This window comes from Siphateles boraxobius, unplaced genomic scaffold (assembly GCF_051911475.1).
Source record: "Siphateles boraxobius isolate OS27281-9 unplaced genomic scaffold, OSU_SipBor_1 13, whole genome shotgun sequence".
Classification (NCBI taxonomy): domain Eukaryota; kingdom Metazoa; phylum Chordata; class Actinopteri; order Cypriniformes; family Leuciscidae; genus Siphateles; species Siphateles boraxobius.
Window position 1 is genome coordinate 8163474 of NW_027508733.1, and position 27724 is coordinate 8191197.

Here is a 27724-nt window from a genome sequence, read left to right on the forward strand (position 1 = left end):
GAGGGCCGACATTTCTGTATTTAAAATCCTTTATTTTTGTTGATTTCATGTAATATTCTAATTTTCTGAGATTTTGAATTTGGGGTTTTCAAAAGCTGTAAGTCATAATCATCAAAATTATGACTTTTACACAATATTCACATTTTTCGAGTTTCACCTGTATATTCTATATTCTTCAAACTTGCAAGGCACACACTTTTTGTCTCTTAATGATGTTGTGTTTTTGATTTAGAGGAGTTTTGAAAAGGACCTTCAATTCTAGAAACAGATCTGATATAAAACACATCATAAACCTGTGAAAGAGAGAGATTTGCACAATTAGAAATATTTTCCAGTTCAGACAAACAGATAATGTTAAAAACAAGTCAAACATACTTTACCTGTGTTAACTTCTCTCTGCAGCTCTTCACGAAATGTGGCGGTAGAGACCGAACTGACCAGTGTAGATCATCATTTCCATCACACAGTGATAATATTCTACAAACACTTCAAGGAAACGTAATTCAATTATGAAATCAAACTGAAAAAAATTAAGGAACTGAAATGGAAATAGAGGGATAATGCCACAGTATTCTTTACCCTTGGACGCCACACGGGTCTCCATCTTCCTCACATCAATACGAGAACGTCACTGTAAAAAACTATTCAGCAATGCTTTACAATTTTACAAAACATTTTAAAAAATTTTGTAACAAAGAAAAAAATCACTTTTACAATTTTCAACAGTGAAAACATTCAGTAGAAAACATCTGAAATCTATTAAAAAAAAATCCATGAACACTTGCATTAACAGCCATTAACAGTTGTGGAATATAATATACATTACAAAGACATTTGTAATTGTTGTAGCTGCTTCAAATCACAATACACAGTGTCTATCAGTGCAGTTTTTTTTTACAGTAACTGAGATTTAGAGTTTGATCTAGGACACGATGGTATTTCATGGACCAACTCTTGCTGGATTTGAAATGCCTTTCTTTGACCACAAAACTTTGGTAACCAGACATTCAAGCATCACTGTGGAGTGTGAAATGTATAATATCAAGTATTCCCAGTAAAAACTTTAGTTTAGAGTTAACAAAGCTGGTTGAACAAGGGAGGTTTGTTGGTTAAATGAGCAAAACTCAACATACTGGTGTTTTCAACATAGCTGTTTCTCTGTGCAGCTAACAAAAATATGTTATAAGAATGTTTTGCCAACACTTCCATTAAGTTATAAAAACATTTATATATTTATATATATATTATATATATATATATATATATATATATATATATATATATATATATATATATATATATATTCTCAGAATGTTCGAAATGTCCAATTTTCTTGATTATATGAATCTTAAGAACTGTTCTGTTCCATTTTTTCATTCAAACATTATAAGAATGTTCCTTTTGAATGTTCTATGAACATTCTGAAACAAGCACAATATTTAAAAAATGTTAGATAAACATCCAACTGCATCATTTCAGAAAACAAAACTGTTTCATGTATAATGTTTTTTGTGCTAACACTTGGAGAGCAATACTTCTATTACCATAACTGGAATAACCCTGAGAGAACCTTCCCAGAACATTAGCTGAGTTCTGAGATTAACATTCCCTGATAGTGTAATGAAGATGCAAATGCTAAAATTGTAAAAATGTAACATTATAAGGCATTCTACAGTGTCAGTAGTACAGACTGAATTGCATTAAAATAGTCTGTAAATAGCACTCACATCTTGCAATATGCCATTTTTAGGCCAAAATTTCAGTCGAGTAATGAGTAATTTTGCTGCGAGTAATGAGAATTTCAGCTGAACTTCTTCCCTTTCCTTTTCTATAATCATTCATTTTTAGTGACACTATTAAAATAATAACGTTAGTCTGGAAACTCATTATCAACTCATCGGTGCAGTCTAAGTCTCCTAATGGGACGTCCCATTAGCAACAGCCTCCTGTGTACTGCCAGTGTGATTAGGGGTTGTTTCTTCTGCAACATCATTCTCCTGAAAGGAAGAAGCAGATTCACAGAAGGAAAAACATGTTCAGGGTTGATGATTCAGTTACACACACAAAGAAAAGTTTTTCTCTCTGATGTTTTGTGAATGTAAAGACCCCTGTTCTTCATTCGAGCAGCGCTCTCTTAAATACATCAATTATAATAGGTGTATCTGTGATGATTTCTGAATGAAACCACACATACATTCACACAGAAAACACAAACAAATACACACTACCTCAGTGTCAGCAGGACCCGTCTGAGGAGTCGTAGTTTGATTAAGGGACGTCCTTTTAGCAGCATCTGTCTGTGGATCCTCAGGCTGAAGAAGGGGCGTCGCATTAGTGACAGCTTCCGTTGAATTGTTATTAAGGGGCGTTTGATCAAGGCCATTCCCCTGAATGAAAACAAATTTAAAACAAATGGATTGATGATTCAGTTCTTTTCTTAATATAAAGATGTTATTCTGAAGTAAAACAGCACAAGAGAAGCACTCTCTTAAATAAGTCAGTTATTATTGTTTCTATGTAATAATTTCTGAACGAAACACGCAGAGAAAACTCAAACGGTCTGGTTTCAACAAAGCCCTTAAGTTAGAAAACCCTTAGTAATAACATTTACTGAACCCTGAGTGAAACATGTAAGAAAAAAGATTGAAAATGGTACAACAGCAATGAATATTGCGCAGTTAGCTTAAATTTGGCATATCAAAATATTTTTGACTGAAAAAGACAATGTACACAATGTATCCTGCAGCCTAGGTTAAGTCAGTGAGTACATTATATTTGACCCGAATCACTGTTAATGTAATTTAATGGAAATTCTTTGGAACGGCAGGATTTTTAACAGCCTTAGACCTACATGTTTGCTCCTTAATCAGAATCTGGTTTGAGTGGCACACTCACATTTGTTCAGTAAAGTTCAAAAGAGACTCGCTTGCGGTAAAGAGAAGCAGTTTTGCCAAATGAAAAGGATCAATTAACATTTGCCACAAAATCACTTGCTTGCATGATCATTTTTTATTAGAAATTATTAATTTAATATTTTATAAAAATGAATAGGGGAAATGGTCTTAGGCACAACCAAACTACATCTCAAAGCACCGTCTATATGGTAGCTGAAGCTCGGAGTAATGGATGTGCAGAAATAATTGATTAATAAATTATTATTTTGTCAGTAATACAAGCATTTTTGTTTAGTGATAACAAAAAAAAAAAAATGCCGTAAAAACAGACATAATGGCGTTTTAAGAAATTGTACAAACTTCCGGGTAAAGCTACTTCCACCGATTTTATCAAAATACAGATACAAATAATTTTGAGGGTGATACAGATACATATATTGGCTCCACTGCACACCCCTAGTGCACACACTCAGAAAACAATGTGTTAGGATTTTAGATAATTTGTGTATTTTAGGACATTTTGTGATTTTATAATCTCCATAAGTCAAATGTTGCAGTACACAGCTCTACAGATTTGGTAAGGTAAACATGTTTAAAAGTAAGCGGTCGATTATGTTCTGTTTGTGGGAGACGCTTCAGAGATGCTAACGGCCAAAGTTTATGGGAGAGGTCAAAACTATCGCAACAACTTCCCTTTTGTGGTGTTTTGCCAGAAACTAGTGTGAAATGCTTAATATAAACATTTAGGTAAAGAAATTACTTGCTTCAAGCAACATTTGCCCTTAAGGGTTTTCATGCATACACTGAACACAATACAGTCAAACGAGTTTTTTTTTTCAGACACCTTGCTTTCCTAACTTACATAAATTAACTAAAGTATCCTGCACCCACTACAAGTAGAACAAATATATATATATATATATATATATAACAAATTATATATGGTATCTGAATACTTTTTGGTTTCCCTGTACTTACAGATCTGTCATTTATCATCTATCTGTAGTAAAGTCAGTGTTTTGCAGTCAGAGATTCAGAGCTCACAGTATCTCACCTGAGGATTATTATTGTCAGGTGCCCCGTTTCCTGATCGAACTATAACAAAAAACTCTTACTTTGGTCAATTAGAATAAAAATACATATTTTTACGTATTTGTAAAGATTCCTTTTGCACATTAAATATTTTATTTATATTTTCTACAATCATCTGTATGTAATACTTGCCTGTTTGTTTTGATCTGCAGAGATAGTAAATCCCAGCAGCCACCACAAGCAGAATAACAATAACACATATTCCTCCTACAGCAGTTGAAGATAATCCTGGATCTGGAACAGCTGAAGACACACACACATTATTAATAGAGATCAACTGATAATCAACTCTACCAATTGTTTCTTCTTACAGTATAAAGTTGTATTATACTGATTTATTTGATAAATGGCAGCATCTGGTGGGAACAACAGCAGCTAAATCAGTGGGATTTACATGAAAACTGAAATCCTTATTATTAACAATAGACTTAAAAATGGTAAAATTAGCAATGTGACAATTGTCTGTTGCTTTGATGTGCATAAGATAATAGAGATGATCCACGCTGAAAACATTTTGGCTACTGGTGAGACTACTGTCCTTAACTGTCACCGTCCCACAGGTGGGACGTTTGCCATTATATTTTTAAAGCAATAATATCTTAGTAAAAACCTTAAGTAATATTGACAAACCATATATCATTTGAAAGCTTACAATCTCTAGTTTCCATATTTGGTGACTGATTTTCAAAATAAATTACAGAGGAGCCATAATTTATCAATTTGTAACAAGAATATTTTCATACTCCTAAGGCGTGTTCAGACCTTTATTTTGAAATAGCAATGAACATGAAAAATCATGAAAAAATGGTAGAAACCTCAGTTTGTTTTCATGCCAAGAGTTCAAAAGATAGCATCCATTCAATTATTTTAGAAAAAAAGGTCTGAAAATGTTTGAACTATAAAGACAACAATGATAAATTCACCATTTGTGATGTGGCAGCGAGCTATGACGCACATGCATGTTTTTTGTATGTGTTTCTTAGAGGTTGAATTCATATCAAAATCTGCCAAACTTCCCATACTACTTCTGATTAAGATTTCTACTTCATTAATTGTATGAAAATTGTGGAAATAATGGTTCATATCACTCAAAACACATATGGAAATGGAGGCGCCCTTATATGGGCAGTAATGGACTCTGGTTGTGACCTAGTGAAAAAGTTTGGTACTGCGCCCAAACAAAATATTACTGAAAGCTCATTTTTTGAGATATCAACCTAAAATTTGAAACACAACTTGTTCAGATTTTTGCCTTTGATTTTTCAGCAGTTTTAGAGTAGCCCAGGTTTTGAAAATATATATTTTACATAAAATATGAATAATTAATTATTTTACATTGTACATTTCCATAAACTCAAACTTCTATAACTTTTTTTCTGTTTCATTTTCTTAATTTATTTCACTTCTACAAAAATCTGCCTGATGTCTTCTTTAAAACAAGACCAATCTTACGTATATATTCCAAAGCATTCTTGAATTACAACCATTTAAGTTCGAAATGTGCATTTTCATGTCTATTCAAAAAAAGGGGGGGTGACAGTTAACAGGTTAAAACTATTTTCTAAAACTGCTCATGTGAAAAGGCACTGAATGACTAAAATACTCTTACCAGTGACAGTAACACGAAATGTCTTTAAGATGCTGAATCTGCCACTGTCGATCTGTAGTTGATATTCTCCAGAGTCTGTGTTTCTGGTGTGTGTGATGTTCAGAGATCCAGTCTGATGATCCAGCTTCAGTCTGTCTCTGAATCTCTCTTTACACTGAACATCTGTACAGATCTGACTCTGGTCTCCAGTGATTTCAGCGATGAGAATGTCAATAAAATACCATGTCATTGAACAATTTGTTTTTCTTCTTAAACCAGGATCTAAAGTAACAGATTCTCCATCCTTTATTTTCACTTCATCTCGTTCTGCAGGAGAAACACCTGAAACACAAACCAACAGACGCTGAAAGATCTTTTTTGGGGAAAGATGTTGTGTATACAACATGAGAGAACTGTGCAATAAAACATGTTTTGACTTTCAGTTTGAAAAGCATAATTTATCTACATTCTGTGATTATGAACACATTTAAAGTTGGGTCAACTTTATTTACATCTACGCAATACAACATTTTACAACATACAACATTATAACCTCTGTATTTTCCTGTATAACCTCTGATTGCTGGTGAACTTTTTTTTTTTTTTTGAGATGTGAAGCGATATGAACAGGCTGCTCATCACTTAAAACACTAAAAGCACTCACATGTTTTATCGATAAGTGGAAATTGAATGTCAGCTGGCCCTGAGCGACTCTGCATTTATTAATGAGAAAGAGCTTGATTAATCCAATCACTGCGCTGTATTACGAACAAGTTTGCATAACAGTGGAGATTTCAAACAACAGCGTTGAGGGCGGTTTCTGCGGAAGCACTGCGATGAGTTCAATAACGCTTCTAAAGGCCAATTTATATTTTTGCGTCGAGTGCACGCCGTGGTGTCCGTCGTAGGTTACCCACATAAGTGACGCCGTCGTGAGCATTTATACTTCTGCGTTATGTCTGTGTTGCTATGCAGTTACAGCGCTGAAACGCTAGTTGGCGAGAGAGGGTTTTAATGTTCCGCTGTGTTTAGATTCCTAGCGGCTGTTTTGGTTTAGGCTACTTCAAGCAATGGCGATTGAAAGAGATTATTACCTGGTTATCATTTGTGACAAATTAAACAAACAAAAGTGAAATACAGAGTAATATCCTGTGTACACTGGGTTGCCCTTTCCATGGGGAGAACACGGAACAGATATCTTAGCTTGGTGCATTTGGAAACATAGCTTGTCTACTAAATAAAAAAAGACCAAAAAAGTAACTATGCCTTTATTCTTTCTGTGTTAAACTGACGCATCATTTCTTCAGAGACTAAAGAGCTCGTAAATGTATACATGGTTATATGGTTCATGACACTAGCTAGAGTAGCTAGAGTAGTCTATTGTTTATAGCGCCTCATGAAGCCTCCAAAGCTGATACTCGTTGGTTATGGTAAGATACGTTCATTTTTTGACACATGCTCCAAGCGGTAGACCAATCACAACACACTGGGGCCAGCTGACCAATCAGAGCAGACTACGCTTTTTGTAAGGCGGATTTAAGTTAAACCGAAACTACAACAGAGCGTTCAGAGAAAGGGTGAAAACAGGTGTTGCAAAAACGTAAATTATAAGAAAAATAAAGAGTTTCTACAGGTAAACAGCAAAAATACCTCTGAATGTCAATGCGAAATAATTTAATAAACTAATTTATTATGTGATTAAAATGTACAAGACTTGCTTTTAAACATAATGACTCACTATGAACAGAAACACTGAATATCTTCTCAATGTCGCTGCTGCCATTGCTGATCCTCAGTTCCAAAACTCCAGAGTCTGTTTCTGTGATGTTCATGATGGTCAGAGATCCAGTCTGATGATCCAGCTTCAGTCTGTCTCTGAATCTCTCAGTGCCTTCATTACATTGAACATCTGTACAGATCTTACTCTGATCTCTATTGATTTGAGCGATGCGATTGCCTTTATAATACCATGTAATCTTCTCGTGTTGGTTTGTTTGAACACCAGTGTTTAGAGTGACTGAATCTCCCTCCATCACTGACACTCCGTCTGTATCAGCACCAGACACATCTGAAAAATAAATTAATAGTTAATTATTAGATGAACAACATTATACAACAGGAAAGTGTTATGAAAATGTTTTTCTACACAACATAAATATTGTGAGTAGAGCAATTCATCTGGATTCATAAATGTAGCATGCAAACAAACAGCAGAAGTATATCATTGATTTACACACTCATCAGACAAACGTACATGCAGCACACATCTGATATTTTGCCCTCCTACCTTAGCCTAGAAATCAAGTTCAGTTCAGTTCATTTATTTATAAAGCACATTTAAAAACACTCACATGACTGCCCAAAGTGCTGTACAGGTATAAGCTAAGAAACAAAGAGACAACAACTAAGAAACTACATGCATAAATATAGGACAGAAGACAATGAAGTCAAATAGATAACGTACAGAGTATAGACATTAACAAGTATTAAAAGTTAATGAAAACAAGTAGGTTTTCAGCAGAGATTTAAAAATAGATAAGGAAGAAGCTACTCTAAGTTGTGGTGGCAAGCTGTTCCACAATCTAGGCCCCACCACCGAAAAAGCTCTATCTCCTCTACGTTTGAATCTAGTACGAGGGACATTGAGTATATTTAGCTGACTAGAATAGTCACTAGATCTTAGGCCGCGGGATGGACTATAAGAGTGTAAAAGTTCCGACAGGTAACTTGGGGCAAGTTGATGCAAACATTTGTACACTAAAAGGAGAATTTTATACTCAATCCTAAATTGGACTGGTAACCAATGGAGAGCTCGCAGGATGGGAGTGACGTGATCAAATTTTCGTTTTTTCTTAAGAAATTTAAGAAAAAACTTAAATTTAAGAAAAAATAAATTTAAGACGCACCCTAGCGGCAACAAATTTTATTTTGCAGCCAGGGTTGTCTAGCAACTCTTTGTTGGCTTTCGAGCTGGAAAAACCAAACTCTAGTCAGGCCAATCACATCGTGTATAGAGTTGGCGGGCGGGTTTAACATAATGATGACAGAGTTGTGATAGTTCCCTGCAACTTGAAAACAAAGAATGTCCTGACGAACAGCGGTCTTTCGAATCGGCTTTGGCCGCGACTCTGGAGGACTTGGTGTTAAGCTTTTCTTTGAGAAAAGAACAAAGAACGGCACTTTAAAAAAGGAAGATGCGTTCTTAGTTTTGCCGGATTGAGCCCTGCCAATGGTGTGTTCCCAGACCCAACATTGATGTGGGTCTGGCTCGCTACCTATCTGTGCATTCACATTACCAAGTGTTTTTTGTTTTTGTTTTTTTTATTCAGGAACATGGCTACATAGTAAAATTACTGATGATGAAATTAAAATAGATTATTATGTCTAGTATATATCTGATGGTCTTATAGATCTAGAGGTGGTGGGATGGCCACATGTTTCTGTAAATCTTATTTTCTGAATGCGTTATTCTTAATTAAGATCCTGTTCATTTTGTGTGCCTTTTTATTAAAGTTACTTTTCATGTTAACAAAAATGTAACTATAGGTAATATTTATAGGCCACCCGTGGCTCCGTTTGATTGTATTCTGTCAACTGTTAATTCTCTTAAAGGTGCATAGCGCAAGTATCTGAGTTTTTGCAGAACTATGCCCCCTCTGGCGACAAGCGAAACTGCAACCAGAGGTGTGCACTAGAGGTCTTCTCGGGTCCTAAAAACTGTACCCAACCCGAATCGACCCGAATCACTACTTACCCGAACCCGACGTGCATAAATTATTTTTTTTAAAGAAAAACCCGACCCGAGACAGACCCGATAAAATTAGACCCGAGTCCGACCCGACCTGACGGCATTTCCTTTAGAACCCGACTGGGCCCGAACGTAAACGGCATTTACATTGTGCACAGCCTGCAGCCCTGCATTTCTCAAAAATGCACTTAACATAGACGCGCAAGTGTAAGCGCGCTGAAGTGCTAAAATGTCAATCACACATCACTGTAACCCATTACGTCCTATAAAATTTGGCATAATGTTATTTACCGGTCCATACGATGATTAGAACCACCATTCGTTTTCCCTGACATTTTTCGCAATTTCTGTTATCGCCTCCATGCTTTTCTGACAGTGTCGCGTATTTTTAAAATTGATTGACAGGCCTGGCTAAACGACAATTCAAATACTTGCATTTAGTCAAACATCCATCCACATGATGGCGCACTAGTTCTTCTTGGCAAAGGGAGGGGTTGGTTTATGTGGAGCGAGCAACTGAGTAAATAAATGCGGAGGCAACCGTGCTTATGCTTATAGCCCATTTGCACGTAGAAGCGCGGATTCGCTCTCTCACTTAGAAAAAGTGAGAGAACGGTGTCATAGAGTTGTTTTAAATACTGCAATTTTCTTAAATGCCCAACATAGTTTAAAAGAATTCGGGTCTTCTCGGGTCCATTTGGAAAAGGCATATTTATTTTAAATTACCCGAGACCCGAGGCCACTAATACCGAACCCGACCCGTGTCCGAGACACTCGTCGGAGTTTTGGACCCGAACCCGCTCGGGTCTCGGGTCGGACCTCGGGTTTTCGGATCCAAGTGGACCCGTGAAGACCTCTAGTGTGCACGCTCATGGACCACACGCATACGCACACTTGCACGAGCACGAGCTGTTCATAACCAAAGGAGCATCAGCCGCACAAATCTTTTGTTACAGTCATAATGTCTTCAGAGGTAATAAAGTTATAAATCTGCAACTCATTTTAAATATATGAAAGGAAAGGCATTTGAGTAAATTACACACTTTTGTGTGAAAGGAAAACGGGGGTAGTAGAAAACTTTGGTTTTTGTTTCCATCTATCTTCATGTTGAACTGTTTTATGTGCTTACTGTATCCACTTATGATTGTATTATTATGGAAACACGTTCATGAACAACATATGTTATTACTTTGTATAGGATCCCGTTTGAGCCCTAGAGCAGACCGGAGATCTCTCCATTTGTTGAAAGCCTTCCCGATGTTGACTCTCGTCTCGTCTTATTCCAACTCCTGTTGTTACGGAGGCCAGCTAGTAGTTGCTGTGTGAGTAAACCTCACTCCTCTGATCTCAATAGGCGCTCTGGCGCTCTCTCTGAGTGCCTGACTCTCATGCCGGAGACCCGGGTTCGAGGCCCACTCGGAGCGAGTTGGGTAGGACCCGGGTGGAGGGGTTACAGTGGCACTAGACAAAAGTTGTATTGTCTTTGTCTTACGTGGAGTTTGCGTTGGGGTTCGGAATGAACTACAAGCCGGTCTCTTTGAATCCATCTTCTACTTTTGTCGAAAGTTGACTAAAGTTTTGTCGCTCGAGTTGTCTTCGCTGATACGGAGAATGGCGGCGAATACACACACCTGCCAGACATAGCCAGGTGAGTGCGAACGTGCATGGCGTCACGCCCAGTCTCAAACTCCGTCCCGAATCCCTCTTATTTATTTTACTGTACAGGATTATAGAGGCAATCTCAGTGATCAGAGAAGGGCTCATTCAGCCCATCAGGCAATTGTTTAAGCATGTATAGGTTAGAAAAACAGGTATTTTTAACATGAAATGTTGCATAATGCACCTTTAAGAAGCACAATTATTTTTTTTATTTTGGGTGATTTTAATTGGTTGGATCATTCCTCTGTTAATGATAGAAATGTATTTGGTAGTGTAACTCTTACTCTGTTTATCAACAAGCCTACCAAAGTTGGCTCTCTTTATTCATCTTTGCTGGGTTGGATACTTGTTATTAATCCTGAAAGGATAATCAAATTTGGTGTAAATGTCCGATTGTTTAAGTGATCAGTAATAAATATTAAGGAGGAGAACCTGGAGTTTTAATTTTCCAGATACAATATAAGACTGAGACAGTGTAAATATATGAATGTAGATGGTTTTATCCAAGACCTAATTGATATAAGTTTCAGTTAATTCCATTTGTTGAGGACATATTGATTTATTTTATTTTTTTTATTCTGATGTTATAAATGTTATGAATAAACACTTCTATAAAGACTGTTAGAGCCAAAGGCATACATTTACATTGGATCAGTTCTAATTGTATCAAACTTTTTAAGCCAAGGGATAAAGTATTGACCAAATACCAGCTACTCAGGAATCCCACTGATTGGAAAAAACTATAGATATTTGAGGAATTCAAAGTTAGAAACAAGGAATACAAAAGCTATTTATTATAAAGATTGTTTCTCTTAGGATTTTCACAACACAAAACAGTTTTGGAATCAGTTGAACAATATTTTGAATAAACCCAATAAAAGCTTGATAAAAAAATATTAAATTTAATAATGAAAGTATTTCTGATCCTTTACTTTTTCTCAAGATTTTAATCAGCATTCCTCTCCTATTTATGGTCCTCTGTGTTCTGATTTCTATAGTACTTCTGGTTCTTTTAATTCCACTATATCAAAGAGTTAATTTGCCTTTAAAGCAACACCAAGTAACTATTCCTCTGCGGTCGCCCTACAAGTTGGAAGCGGAATTGTCCATTACCGCTGTCGTAAATAATTGAGCCTTCCGCAGCCTACTGTCGCACGCGCACGCTCGCTGTTTATCCAGCACCGGCTTTGGAATCAACAATGGCAGACATCCCAACCTGCAAGAAGTCATTTCAGGGAGGTAATATCTTGGTGCCTGGATTGTTGCCGGGGGGGATGGGGGGGTTGACAAGCTTTCGTGAGGCACACTCGCAAGGTCTCTCGCTCTCTCTCTCTCTCTCTCTGCCGTGCTCGCGCGATGTATGTTATGCGCGCAGTATGTTCTGTCTCGCATGCTCGCTCTAGATTCCGGCAGATTTGAACTAATTTGCGGGCATCAGGGAGACGCTATCAATATATGCGGGAGACTCCCGGGAGACTTGGGATGTCTGCAATGGCCACAGACAATTTGAGGAAGTGGTGGGGGAAGTGACGTATGCCGTAAAGCAGTCGAATTTTGTAGTTCTTTTTGTGCACGGGTTCCTACCCGAAACCCGAAGTTTCATAGTGCCAGTAAAAGTGATACAGACCACGTAAGGCTATGGCAGACGTGTCATTTAACTTATTTTAAGTCGATGTACCATCTCAAGGGTCTTGGAAATATATTATGAAGGTTGAAAAACTACATAGTGTTACTTTAAGAAGATTATGCCTGTCAATGTCTACTATGCTACTTGTGATCTAAAACTAAATAGCAGTGGTCCTGATGGTTTGGTAGCTAAATAGTAGTATTAGTAGTAACAGTAGTATTGGTATATTAATGTGTCCTCTTGCAGATTGATTTAATTTGTTTTATGTCCTTCACATTTATATGGACATGAACAAGAGTTACTCCTTTGTTCTATTGCATTTTTTTAGAAACTTATTTATAGCCAATTATCACTCTATATTAATTAGTTAAATAGTCTATTTTGAAATTCACAAATGTTTTTATATCCTCTGACAAAAGGCCAAGCCACATGTCTCATTTTCATTGATCTTTCTGAGGCTTTTGATGTTCAATCATTATCTTCTTCTTGATAAACTGTTTTCTATTGGTTTAACTATAAAATGTGTTACGGGTCTCCGGTTGTTCCCGCTGTTGTTGACTGGTGGGCGTGGCTGGGAGACTCATCAAGAGAATGATGTACACCTGTGTAGGATCAGCGAGTGATGTACACCTGTATATAAGCTTAGGCTTTGATAATGTTGAGGAGCCTTCGAGATCTTCAGAGCTGTAAGACTCTTGTGAGAGTTGATCTCTCGGCTTTGAGCCGGTCGTGACAAATGCTCTTCTTTGGTTTAATGCTTATTTCATAGCAGGCGTCAGTGTGTTGTTTTCCAGGGGTTTCAGTCTGATTATGAGTTTGTTGAAAAAGGTGTTCCTCAAGGTTTTACTCTGGGACCATTACATTTTAGTTAACGACACAATGTGTATCTGATATAAAACAGATCGTCAAATTTTAATTGAATAAAGGATTATTATTATCACTTTCCATAAACATCCGTGTGTATTTAACAATTTTTTTTGGCTAGTAGCCAATTTATTGTCTGAAACCTAAAATAAAAGTTAAGTGGTTGAAAGCATTGAATAGTTGTGAAATGAAAAGCATTAAGTGCGTCCATCTCTGGCTCAGCGACAGCCAAAGCGCGAAAAAACGTTTGAATTTACCAAAGAAAGTTCTGATAATACCGATGTTGTACGCTTCAAAGAGTTCAAATGTGTTGCCATTCTGGGGTAGAGAGTAGACAAATTGAACCTGAGGGTGCATAAGTCAGATCTGAGGGTGCAACTTCACAAAATCACTGCTTTTTCGTCATATTTGTAGATATCATTTGTAAAATTATTTAATGAGATATTTATAATGGGATATAACCCCATTAAAGGGGTAAGAGTTGTCAAAAATATTGATATTTCTATATGTATCAATAATGAAATATCCGAAACGGTTCCAATACTACTACTTGCTCTCTTCTCTCCAATGGCGAATTGACACACACCACCTCCTCTCATACCCCTTTTCCACCAACAAGAACCAGGTGGTTCAGAGCTAGAGCAGGTTCGGAGTTGGTTCGACTGACAATCATTCAAAGAACCGGTTTGCCTTTCCACAGGCTAGATAGCCATCACAGAGCCAGATCTTACGTCACTGTATACATCTCATGTTGCCCAGCAACGCTAGCGCGGCACACACAAACACACCAGGCTTGTTCGAGATGGTTCGGCACTGCAAATCTCGAACTGTGAGAGCGATCCAAAAGCAGGAGGAGTCGTATGCTCTCCAAACACTCCCGCAGCTCCGATCAGTCCACGCCGCTCCGATGCATCTCGAACAAGCCTTCCATCAACAATGGCGGTCATTGCGTTACTATTTATGCTCATGGCTTTCTACATCGGTATCCAAACACGGCGAATCCAGCATGTTTGTGCAGTTTGCCGTAACTTGCATTAATGGAGATTACAATCAAGCTGCTATTAGCATGATTAGCTGCCATAGGCGTCATTTACGGGGGGGACGGGGGGGACATGTCCCCACCACTATTTGCCAGGGTCGATTTTGTCCCCACCTCTTTTGAAACATCTCGCGGAACGGATGTACCAATACAAGTAAAACATCTCCAGTTAACTAGCAGAGCATTCGTTTCGTTCGTTTGTTAAATAAGAGGCGATCTAGCGCTAACAAGTGTTTTTTTAATCAAGTGTGCTCATGTGCTCGTTGCCTCTGCGATCAGTGGCGCGGATACAGTGTTCTGTTGTGGCACGCGCCGCAATGTCTTCACTCGGTCAGTGTACTTTTGTGTCCATTCGTTTTTCCTTATTTAACCCGTAATTGCAAAACGAAAAATTAACGTTTGTATTTTAAAACGCAAAGTTGAACACCAAAATTTTAATTTGAACTGTACCTACACACCAAATGCTCCGCAAAAAAATAAATATCGACGAATTTTCAGATTTTTGTTTATTACTTTTTGTCCCTTTATTAAACATTTTAAATATTGACAAATTAATATGAAAAAAAGTAGATTTTACTGGTTTTCTAAGGCCAAATTAGAACCTGGAAATTCTATTTTCCCACAGTGCTGAATGAGAAGAGCCATATTTATGTCTCTGGAACCACAGCCTACAGAAAGGTGGTTTATATGCGAGTTATAGGCTATAATAAATGTGTCTGAAAAAATAACAAGGTATTTAAATTGTTTGTTAATAAAAAATCAGTGTCGGCTAAAACATCTCCATCTCCGCTGTAAGGCGGATGCACCTTTGGAGAGAAAAGCATCTTTCATACAGATAACATAATCAGAAGGTATTAGCTTTCGATTCGAATTTGTTCGTTTTAAAGTGGACATTTCAAGCTTTAGCTTAGGCTATATTTTGTTTCAGTTCTAGCGCTTCAGGAGACCATGAAAGCGCGCCTGATTGTTTTATTTTATTTTACAAAAGCAGAACGTTTTCTTGTTATTGTGAGTTTACACAAATAAAAGTAGTTGCGAATAATGTAGCCTATTATTATTTTCTGTATGACCAGTAATGATAGAGTATTTTAAGTTGTTGCACTGTTGATAGAAAAATGCAAGTGTTCGCGCCCGCGCCTCCCTGCCACGCAGTGCGCGCTCCACTCTCCGCAGAAACACTTGGATATGCGTCAAAATCTTGTTTATTTGTAATAATCTTAGCCCTGTATTATGAATGAGATGTGACGAATTATTATTATTATTTGCGGACACGGACCCCAAACACACCGCGTCTTCTAAGTCAGCTGACTGTAAATGCGCAAAACCTGTTTCCATTGCAGTTTTGCGAAATATTACTTTTTCGAATTGCCTGAAAAACCTCCTCATGCGAGCGTAAAAACTTTTTTGCGATAAACTGGAGTTTTTGCGAAATGGACGTGTTTCCATTGAGCGTATTTTCAATTCGCAATTTCAATTTGCGCAATTTGAAGGGTAATGGAAACGCGGCTACTGTACCCAGCACTTTTGAAAATGCACTTCCGAATGCGTCTCTGTCCCCAGCACATTTCAGACCAAACTGACGCCCATGTTAGCTGCTATTTGAAAAATGGCGGTCACAAGAGTATGTTCGTCTTGTTGATCACTGTAACCCCGCCCCCAGCCGCTGACGTAAGCGGTTCTTACTTCTAGACCAGCAACGATTTGGTACTGCTTAAGAACCACTTTTACTGGTTCGGAGCTGGTGCTTAATGGCTCGTTTCCACTGAGCAGTACGGTACGGTTCAGTACAGTACGATACGGTACGGGTCGGTTAACCATTATCTGAGTAGCGTTTCCACTGCCAATAGTACCCTTACTTGATAGGCGTGGTGTTTCAATCGACGTCATTTTCGCGCGAAGAAGAACATAGTAAACTACAATGGATGACATACAGCAGATCTGTCGGCATGTTTGTCACAAGAAGACAAGCGCCGACGTTAGCCTTTTCTCAATACCAAGTAGGCCTACGCAAAGTTTGGACTTGCCATTCCGACTCAAGCCCCGTTCACACTACAAGCGACTTTGTCGCTGCATGTCGCCAGTGGCTGGCGATGAGGTCGCTAGTGGGCGTTCCCACTACTGGTTGCCTTTATGAATGACATCCAATGATGTGGAGAAGGATCATGCGCGCTCCGCTCCTATTGGTTGTCGCTCGCGAAAGTCGCTCTTCATTTGCATAAAGTTAAACAGATCTCAACTTTGTCGCGTCGCCAGACACGCCCCATCCGGTCACCAACGGTCGCTGTCGCGCCGGAAATCGCCCGCTCCCCATTGAAATGAATGGTATCGTGTCGCTTTGTCGCTTGTAGTGTGAACGGGGCTTCAGGAGGAGAATGACTCGCGAGGACGCGAGACCAGTAATTCTAGAAATAGAACAGCGCGCGTTCTTGAAAGCGTCCCTCAGCTCGAGATCTGCTGCAGTATGTACATTTTAGGCAACAATAAAACGAAATGTTATAAAACACCAATCTGCCTCTTTTCGTTTTCAATTAAATACATTTTAAACATTATAGGCACACAAATGTGGTCCATACAACGTGTATTGATTATTCACTGCATGTATAACGTTAGCCTAAACAAAACGGAATATAAAACACAAACACTGCCTCTTTTGCGTTAAATTAAAAAAATATTAAACATATTCCAGGCAATATATATATATGTGCATTTGTACAAATGTTGCAATAAACAACAGTGATAATCTTGTAATAAAATAAGTCAACCCATATCTCTTTTTGTTAAATTTCAGTTGTATCAATATAGGATATAGCCATTATAAAAGTATAAGTAAACAGTACAAGCTATAAAATAAGAAATAAAGCAAACAATTCAGTCAAATATAGGCTACATAGTCAGCGCTCTTGTCTAACGTTACAACTGTAAAGTTAAATAGCCTATTAAACTTAACTTAGCCCTCAGCCAAAACGATTGGCCAGGGAACGAATTATAGATTAATTAGACGTACACAAGACAAATTATATCTCATGTTAAACCACTACAGAGACATCAGAGTCAGCGGCTAACGTCAGAAGGACTACCCGAGAAAAGGCTGTTCCAGGCGGGGAACATGAGCGCGAGTGCCCGGTGATCGCTGGAACTTACAACAATTTCACCTTTATAAATAAACCACAGATTTGAGCATTAAACTATTACATTCTCGCCTAAAAAAACTCTTAAAACTACATTTTGTGGCACAAGAACTGTAGATTTATATTATATTTCAACAGTAAAAATGGTGCTTTAATGTTGTCATTCCCCTTGTAGCACGCGCAAGTGACAATCCTCTGTCAACCAATCAGCATTTCTTCAGTGAGTCTAGCTCCACCCTTTAGTACCGTACCACTGTGCTAGGTACCCCAATGGAAGGGTACCCAAAAAGTGGTACGGTTCGGCTTTTTGGTACCATTCTCAACTTTTGGCAGTGGAAACGCAAATAAAAGGGTACCGACCCGTACCGTACCGTACCGTACCGCTCGGTGGAAACACGCCCTTCCGTTGGGGTACCTAGCACAGTGGTACGGTACTAAAGGGTGGAGCTAGACTCACTGAAGAAACGCTGATTGGTTGACAGAGGATTGTCACTTGCGCGTGCTTTTAAGGGGAATGACAACATTAGAAGCGCCATTTTTACTGTTGAAATATAATATAATACTACAGTTCTTGTGCCACAAAATGTAGTTTTAAGAGTTTTTCAGGCGAGAATGTAATAGTTTAATGCTCAAATCTGTGGTTTATTTATAAAGGTGAAATTGTTGTAAGTTCCAGCGATCACCGGGCACTCGCGCTCATGTTCCCCGTCTGGAACAGCCTTTTCTCGGGTAGTCCTTCTGAAGTTAGCCGCTGACTCTGATGTCTCTGTAGTGGTTTAACATGAGATATAATTTGTCTTGTGTACGTCTAATTAATCTATAATTCGTTCCCTGGCCAATCGTTTTGGCTGAGGGCTAAGTTAAGTTTAAAAGGCTATTTAACTTTACAGTTGTAACGTTAGACAAGAGCGCTGACTATGTAGCCTATATTTGACTGAATTGTTTGCTTTATTTCTTATTTTATAGCTTGTACTGTTTACTTATACTTTTATAATGGCTATATCCTATATTGATACAACTGAAATTTAACAAAAAGAGATATGGGTTGACTTATTTTATTACAAGATTATCACTGTTGTTTATTGCAACATTTGTACAAATGCACATATATATATATTGCCTGGAATATGTTTAATATTTTTTTAATTTAACGCAAAAGAGGCAGTGTTTGTGTTTTATATTCCGTTTTGTTTAGGCTAACGTTATACATGCAGTGAATAATCAATACACGTTGTATGGACCACATTTGTGTGCCTATAATGTTTAAAATGTATTTAATTGAAAACGAAAAGAGGCAGATTGGTGTTTTATAACATTTCGTTTTATTGTTGCCTAAAATGTACATACTGCAGCAGATCTCGAGCTGAGGGACGCTTTCAAGAACGCGCGCTGTTCTATTTCTAGAATTACTGGTCTCGCGTCCTCGCGAGTCATTCTCCTCCTGAAGCCCCGTTCACACTACAAGCGACAAAGCGACACGATACCATTCATTTCAATGGGGAGCGGGCGATTTCCGGCGCGACAGCGACCGTTGGCGACCGGATGGGGCGTGTCTGGCGACGCGACAAAGTTGAGATCTGTTTAACTTTATGCAAATGAAGAGCGACTTTCGCGAGCGACAACCAATAGGAGCGGAGCGCGCATGATCCTTCTCCACATCATTGGATGTCATTCATAAAGGCAACCAGTAGTGGGAACGCCCACTAGCGACCTCATCGCCAGCCACTGGCGACATGCAGCGACAAAGTCGCTTATAGTGTGAACGGGGCTTGAGTCGGAATGGCAAGTCCAAACTTTGCGTATGCCTACTTGGTATTGAGAAAAGGCTAACGTCGGCACTTGTCTTCTTGTGACAAACATGCCGACAGATCTGCTGTATGTCATCCATTGTAGTTTACTATGTTCTTCTTCGCGCGAAAATGACGTCGATCGAAACACCACGCCTATCAAGTAAGGGTACTATTGGCAGTGGAAACGCTACTCAGATAATGGTTAACCGACCCGTATCGTACTGTACTGAACCGTACCGTACTGCTCAGTGGAAACGAGCCATTAGTGATCAAAAAACAAAGAACCGATTTGAAACTAGGCTCTGGCTCCGAACCAGCTCTGCCTTGGTGGAAAAGGGGTATCACTCACTCACTAATCTCACTCACTATGGTTAGTGCTAATGGTTAGTGTTAATAGTGCTGGACTTCTTGGGAATTTTAGCGGGTATTATTCATCATTTAATGCATCATTTAACACACAGGTTACGAGTTCAAATCAAAAGCTTCATTACTTTTACAAATAATTGGAATTTGAATTAAAAATAAAAAAAATTTACAAATATTTTTCTAGTACGGTAATCTGTTATTCTGGATTTAGCCTAGATAACGCGTATCTATTTTGACACCATATTTTTGTCCTGTGCTAGTATTACTATGTCTATTGTAATTTCGAGTGTATCTTGCACTTCCAAAACTTCGGAGCGTGTATATAATTGGCCATATCATTTTTACATTCTTAGCAGCATAACAAACAATACTTTTATTCCATGGATTATAACTATATAGCCTCAAACTCAAAAACACAATGTTTGCCAAATCTGTTCGGCCAAAATATTATACTATTACAGTATCAACTGAAGGTGCTCTTGCTTTCGTTTCAGAGTGTTTTAATTTTGACTTTGTGATGTTTTTTACCCATATGTAACGAATCACACAATAATAATATACATAAAATGTATTAAAGGGGGCCGGAAGGCCAATTTAGCTCAAAAGGAATGATTCATCGATTTGCGATGAATCTTGACCGAATCACTATGGAACCGAGCAAATGACTCGTTTAGAGTTCATTTGAACGGGCCGTAATTATAACCTTGGCAACAGGTATAAATATCCAATCTATAGTGAAACACTATGTATTAGCAAGGTAACTTTAGATCGACAGTACAAGACATTAAATGTGCAAGCACAACACAAGGCAAATATCTTTTCAAATATATTGACGACTTTATTAACTATTCTAAACACATAAAACTAAGGTCTGAACACAATCACGCACACACACATTCATACAAGGCGCAGAGGAAGTGAGAGAAAGAGTGAGTTTTCAGAGTGAGATGCATTTTGTAAGACATGACCTGAACGAACCACCAACCATTAATTTAAACCTTTGTTTCTTAGACAGGTTATTCAATTTACATTTAATGCACCAGTTCAGTTAAGAGTCTGGAGTAGGCTACTTGCTTGTCTTTGCGTTGCTTAGGGAATTCCCTTTTTGCGGTGCTTCGTCAAAGGGGTTTCCCGGTCCGTTGCTTGGCTGGCTGTCTCGTGCCTGGAGATGTCTTGGTGCGGCCAATCACGTGGTGTGTTGGCGCGGATGAATGAAAGTCTTTGAAGTTGGAAGCAGGTTTTGCAGTTGAAACGTTAAAACGAAACTTTGCAGCAAGACTTAACTTAGAACCGAGACTTTTAACAAAAAGAAAATAAAGGAAGAAATGAAAGTAAGATGTGACGAGTAGATGGCTTGAATGAACTGTTTCAACCCCGATCATGGGTTATTTGTCTGCTGGTCTAATTTGGTCTGGTCGATGTAGAAGTGTGCGAACACGCTCTTTGTTGTTTTCAGAGAGAAGCACGAACTGGAACACTCTCTTGCTGTTGCTAGAGAGAGGCGCAAACTTAATTCAACACCGAACGGCAACAACGAACTGCTCTCTGAACCGAATTCAACTCAACTACCCCTCCTTTGTTCGGGTCTTTAACTTAAAAGTTAGTCCAACCTCTTTTGGAGAATTCTGACCAATGAGACAATGGCATCATTTTTTAGGAGGTGGATCGAGTTCCTACTTATCGTTATCTGGGATCTGCTTGGGTCCCAGCACTTAGCAGAGAACAAGAGACCCCAGTTTAAACATTATAGATTATTGTAGTCATACAAAACATTTTACACAGATTTCAAACAAGCCACCTTTTGAATTAAGGGCATACGATTCTTTTGATTGGAATCACGATACTCTTTCATCCATACACACAGTTTATATCATAATTACATGATTTATATGTGATCTTAAGCATAATACAAACATGAATTGTAGGAACAACAAGAATTAAGATGTTTGATTATGAGGCCACTGAGCATTGTTCTGCGTGAGTTTTAATGGGTTTGATATGTAAAGTCTGTAAGTCTCTCACGTTCCATGAAAGCGTGGTCTGTTTTACATCGCTGTCCTGCTCAGCAGTGGTGATGCTGAGGGAGGTCAAAGGTGGTCAGGCCCCTTGGTGGTCAGGCCTCGTTTCACCATTTCTGAGCAGCTTTGTCTTGCTTTAAGGATGAAAACAGTGACAAGTTCTTCCTGTTTAAACTTATCTCTGGGGCCTGCGGGCCATAAAAATTCTTCTCTGGGGGTTTTCTAGACAATTTGGAGCCAGTCTTGTGACTTTGGAATGTTGTGTCTAGATCCGGAATTCTGAATCACATTTGAATGAATCCCATGAGAGATTAGAAAGATTAATTTGTGTTGGTTCATCCCTAGATTCTCTACACATATTTATTGGCAGACCCCCTTCAGTACCTATGCGTAACCCCGGATGAAGAACCTTGGTATAGACAATCCAAATGTAACGTCTAATGTTAAAATGTACATTTTTAATGTAACTTTCTTCCATTAAATACTCTAGTCAGTTCTAGAATAATTTCTGCAATTTTGAATTCTTTATTTGAAACTGAAGAGCAGTTTCATGTCTATCCTTTTATTGTTCAACTGGCCGAGGTTGATATGGGATTAAGAAAATAATTAGTAATAAGTAATGCAATACTTTTCAGAGAGAGAATTTAGTACACTAGTCTAATTACACTTTACAAGATGTAATAGGTAACTAGTAATTACTTTTATTTGGAGTAATTTACCCAACACTGATTGTGTATATCTAGTCTTGTACTCTTCCAGGTTCAGGAAGCTGTCCTGATGCTTTTGTGCACAAGCTCATTTTTGGGTTTTATTGCTCAGGAACAGTGTTATAAATACATATTAACAAATGATCCCTAATTTCCATGTGCAAAAGGCCAAACAAAGGTGGTTTTGCTTTCACATCCCAACACACAGCGTCTCCACGACATCACGAAAACTAGAGATGTGTTAGAAGACTAAATACAAATTGGGAAAGGCACTGAAAATGTGTTACTGTCATGATTCTGCCCTCGTTTCCTTGATTTTCTCTAGTCTTGAGGCAGGATCATGACAGAATCATGTTTTGTGTACAAGCGCATGGCCTGTTGTTTGGGCCATGTGCTTGTGTTGTCTCGTTACGTTACCCAGCCCCCTTGTTATCCTTGTCTTGCCATTATTGCCTAGTTGGTGTCACCTGTTCCCCTCATTAGTTTCTCCCCATTTAATCCCCTTGTGTTTGCTGTCCTGTGCCGGTTCATTGTCAAACTTTGTTTCATACAATGTGTGAGACTTACCTGTGAGTACCTTGTCAAGAGTTTTGTCTAGTGAAGTTGTTATCGTGTATTGGCTGTTAGATCGTGTGTAGTTTATTGTCAAGTCTAAGTCTAGAGTCATTATTATTTGTGTCTGTTTTCCCCCTCGTGGGTTTTGTTTTCCTGTTTTTTGTCTTCAATAAACCTTGTGTGTTCTGCAAACTGTCTGCTATTGGGTTCATCCTGAAATTCATAACAGTAACATTCTACGGAGCCCCTAAATGGACATAGTTAGGCTTGCTACAGTAGTCTGATACATTACAGTACATCAGACTTCACTAATTATATGAAGATATTAAGGAGAGATGACTGACAGGATGAGTTATGTGGATTTGGTGTGCGACAGATTGATAAATATATTCTAAACATGTGATCAGTACCACATGTTCCTATACACCATGAATTTACATTGAAAATTATTTCAAACCAACATATTGATAGCGGCTCACTAATGCCTGCACATTATGTACAATATAATTATCCAACTATATAGTTGCAATAAAACGTGAAAGCATTTGAATATATATTTTACCTCCCATGCTAAGAGCTTTGTAACAAGACTTGCTTTTAAACATAATGACTCACCAGTGACTGAAACACTGAAGATCTTCTCACTGTCGCTCCTGCCACTGCTGATCTGTAGTCTATATTCTCCAGAGTCTGTGTTTCTGGTGTGTGTGATGGTCAGACATCCAGTCTGATGATCCAGCTTCAGTCTGTCTCTGAATCTCTCAGTGCCTTCATTACACTGAACATCTGTACAGATCTTACTGAGATCTCCAGTGATTCGAGCGATGCGAATGTCATTATAATACCATGTAATACTGTCTTGTTGGTTTGTTTGAACACCAGTGTTTAGAGTGACTGAATCTCCCTCCATCACTGACACTTCATCTGATCCAACACCAGACACACCTGAAGAAGAAATGAACAGTTCATTACGAGCTAAACAACATCATACAACAGGAAAGTGCTGTGACAATGTTTTTCTACGGATCCTAAAGATTGTGAGTAGAGAAATCTGTCTTGATTCATAATGTAACATGCAAACAAACAGCAGAAGAACATCATTGATTCACTCATCAGATGAGTCGCATGGACGATCTTGAACAACTTCATGAACATCATACAAACAACATCCCAAAATCATTTACAGTTCTGCCAATAAGTTGACATAATTCACAATGTTAATTTTAACAAAGAGGGATCATAAAAATGCCATGTTATTTTCTATTTGGTACTGTTCTGAAAAAGTGATTTCACACAACTAATGTTGTCACACAAGACAACATCACTTAATATACACAAAAGAACCAGTTCAAAAGATATACTTTCGTTCCTCTTTTGAACACATGTGAAGATTTTTGGACTCCAGTGGTATAACCTCAACTTTATGAAATGACACAAATGCTTTGTTTGCAAAAACAAAAGCATAATTTACTAGTTACTTCTTAGATATTAGTCCAACGCATGTTCACAAGAGCATCAAAAGTTTTTTTTGTTTTTTTATGCAAACAAAGCACTCGTGTCGCTTCATAAAACTGAGGTTAAACCACTGGAGTCACATGGATTACTATAATGATGTCATCTCTGGGGCTTGAAAGGAGCAGTTGCATAGACTGTCAATGGAGGGACAGAAAGCTCTCAAATTTCATCAAAAATATCTTCATTTGTGTTCAGAAGATGAACGAAAGTCTTATGGGTTTAGAACGAGATGAGGGTGAGTAATTAATATAATAATTTTTGGGTGAACTAACCCATTTAATGTTCTGTTGTCACCTGGATGATCAATGACTGTGTCTTTGTTAGTTGATCATAAGGCCATTTGACGCAAAAAGTAAAATGTTTCAGTTTCCCAGAAACTTCTGCATTAAACCCATTGCAGTGACTGTACGATTTTTAGATCTTTTCACACACTGAAGAAGAATGAAGGACTAATAGGCAATTATTTAAAAGTTGAAAACATTCACTGATGCTCAACAGAAACATTAAGAGCCTTTCTGAATTGGAGGATCATGGTAAACTGTCTTATTTTGTCTTCTAGTAAACAAGTAAATATATCATTGGTTTTATGTTTGCATTGTGATTCCTTATTGATGTATCAGTGCATGTTTACATGTTTTGTAATAGTTTGATTCACTCAAGTCCTACAAGTGTTAAAGTATGGATCTCATAAGGTTAAGGTTATATGCAGTGCCACCCTCTATATATATATATATATATATATATATATATATATATATATACACCTAATGGAGATACATATGATCTGTTTTTCTGCCAAACATTATTGTTTTTAGTCTAGCTGTTTGAATCTCCTTGGGGTAAAAACAACCACTGTTTCTTTTCATGGCCATAGGTTTAAAAAAAAATAATTGCCATAAAATAATATTTTATATATTAAAATAATAAAACCCAATATTTCAGAAACAAAATATTTAAGTCCGCTTCTTGGTTGCTAGCACCTTTATGACTACAGCTACTATATCTGACTATAGCTATACGTGCTAGCTTTGCGGGTAATGCATTCTGCTTCATCTGGATCCCGACCGAGACGAAAACACAGGAATTTTCTATGGGATCAATATCCTGTCAAAAGTATTGCGGACATGGATCAAAAAATAATAAGCGTGAATCAAAAATATAAAAACGCATGTAAAAATATATTGCACAAACTGAAAAAAAGAAAGCAAATTGTTCAGAATAACGTTGTCACGGATCAAAATATAATTAGCATGAATCAAAAAGTAACAAGAAAAGCATAAATAAAAACTTTAAACACATTAAAAATAGTATTGCTCAAAAGTTAAACTTATGTTCATGTTTTCTTAAAAAATGTTTGCCTTGGTTTTATTACTCTGCACCTTGTGCTCTTACATTTTCTGCTCATATTTTACACTTTAGTACGCTTGTGCTGTTTTTCTTTTCGCTCTTCTTTTCACGTTCTGCGCTTGCTTTTCCAAATGTTGCAGCTCGAGTTTCATGTAAATTACAGTGGGCTTAAGCATCACCATTGGTTCACTTCAGTTTGTGCAATATATTTTTGTGTTTTTTTTTTTTTTTTTTTTTTTTTGATTTACGCTTATTTTTTATCCGTGACCACAATATTTTTGACAGGATATTGATCCCATAATTTTCCCTGATCATCTGTGAATTTACATTTGGGCTTTTCTCTACTCAGGCACTTTTGCCATGTGCCACTGTTGACAAGCAAGCCTTGCTGTCTCAGTCTCGGCTGTTGCCATGGTTATGATTGAGATGCAGTTTGAGCAATGTTTGCGTTCGGCTACATGACCGGCCGACCGACCAGTGGCGTGCGAGGAGGAGGTGGGACTTCTCAAAAATGTATGGCGTCTGTACAAGGCAAAAGCCGAATCCCTGACATTTTGAGCGATCTAAAAATCGCTGCCGGAAACATTTTTTAGGTCCAAATATAGGACGTATGTTAACCATACCTTTACATTTTTATGTATTTAGCAGAGGCCTTTATGCACAGCATCTAACATTCAAGGTATATTTGATAAATGCACTTATAGCTAATAGTAGGCTACATCATATAGGCCTACTCACGACACGGAATAATGCCATATTATTTTAAGATGACGGTTTTATGCCAAATCATACGACCACCTAAGCATTAGCCTACAGAGACCTTTTCCACATATTATTGTTATTTATTTATTTTTTTCAATCATGCCTCACGAGAATGATAGTCGCTATGACGTCGTTCATTTTTTGTGGACAAGAACTGATATGTGACAAATATTTGTTTTGTCATGGTCAGGGAAAAAACACACACAGCAAAATAATATCGATAAATGCATTTCGGTCGTATATAATATTTAAGCTGATACAAAACACGTCACATTTGCTTTTGGACGAAGGAGACACAGCAAAAGATAGCCTCCTTAAATTTAACAATGAAGTAAATCACACTTCAAAATACAAATGATACATGTTTTTTTTTCTCTCTACTATTAAGCAAAGAGAAAACAATAGCTATACTTTCGGTTTAAGCCGGAAGTAAACCTAAATGTCTTACCATTGACGATTAAACAACAAAGCGATACAAGTAACCCAGGAATCTTCATCTTCACCACCGCACTTTCCCCTTAAAAAATCAATGCACAAAAAATTTCGATGCACAACAGTGATCTCCCGTTAAAGGAGTTCTACGTCAAAGAGAAAGTAACCTATACTGAGCAGTGAGTGAAAAGAGTGCATGTCCGCGGAGAAAACGACAAGAACGGATGAGCGTCAAAAAAGGGGGAAGGGGGAGGAGGAGGGGGAGCTGTATATACTTCCACCGCATTTTGATTGGTCGACAGATTTCCCCACACATAGCCTACCTTTGTTGTTTCCGGATTGAGTCGTGGTAAAGTGGACAGATTTCAACTTTCTTACTTGAGTAAAGTACAGATACTGGTCAAATATTATTCCTTTACAAGTAAAGTTGTAAAGACTGATTTTTACTTCAGTAAAATTACAGAAGTACTTGTTTTTAAAAGTGCTTGAGTATCAAAAGTGCAAAGTAAATGTCAATTCATTGTTATATTATTGTTGCATTATTACAGGACCTTATGCCTCTGAAGCAACCTAGTGAACTGACCAGTTTGTAG

General features: G+C 37.8%; 2 protein-coding genes across 2 annotated transcripts in view; both read right to left on the reverse strand.

Annotated features, from left to right (window-relative positions):
- The window catches only part of LOC143736369 (uncharacterized), a 402538-nt gene that overhangs the window by 69156 nt on the left and 305658 nt on the right, over positions 1–27724 (reverse strand). The gene's annotated exons all lie outside the window — the stretch shown is intronic.
- On the reverse strand, positions 1825–27323 carry LOC143735195 (uncharacterized). The gene is made up of 8 exons (XM_077225264.1): positions 27148–27323; positions 23691–24020; positions 7313–7642; positions 5596–5916; positions 4119–4229; positions 3949–3989; positions 2229–2387; positions 1825–1997 (listed from the first exon to the last, which is right to left on the reverse strand). Exons 1-8 carry the CDS (start codon positions 27194–27196, stop codon positions 1917–1919), a joined length of 1422 nt encoding a protein of 473 aa, XP_077081379.1. The 5' UTR covers positions 27197–27323; the 3' UTR covers positions 1825–1916.

What these genes read in the sequence shown, in the direction of transcription:
- LOC143735195 (XM_077225264.1), bottom strand. Translation starts at nt 27,196, where the DNA reads ATGAAGATTCCTGGGTTACTTGTATCGCTTTGTTGTTTAATCGTCAAT. An exon ending in CTGCAGATCAAAACAAACAG is followed by an intron (nt 3,990 to 4,118) that starts GCAAGTATTACA and finishes TTTTTGTTATAG; the next exon opens with TTCGATCAGGAAACGGGGCA. An exon ending in CGGGTCCTGCTGACACTGAG is followed by an intron (nt 1,998 to 2,228) that starts GTAGTGTGTATT and finishes TCTTCCTTTCAG; the next exon opens with GAGAATGATGTTGCAGAAGA.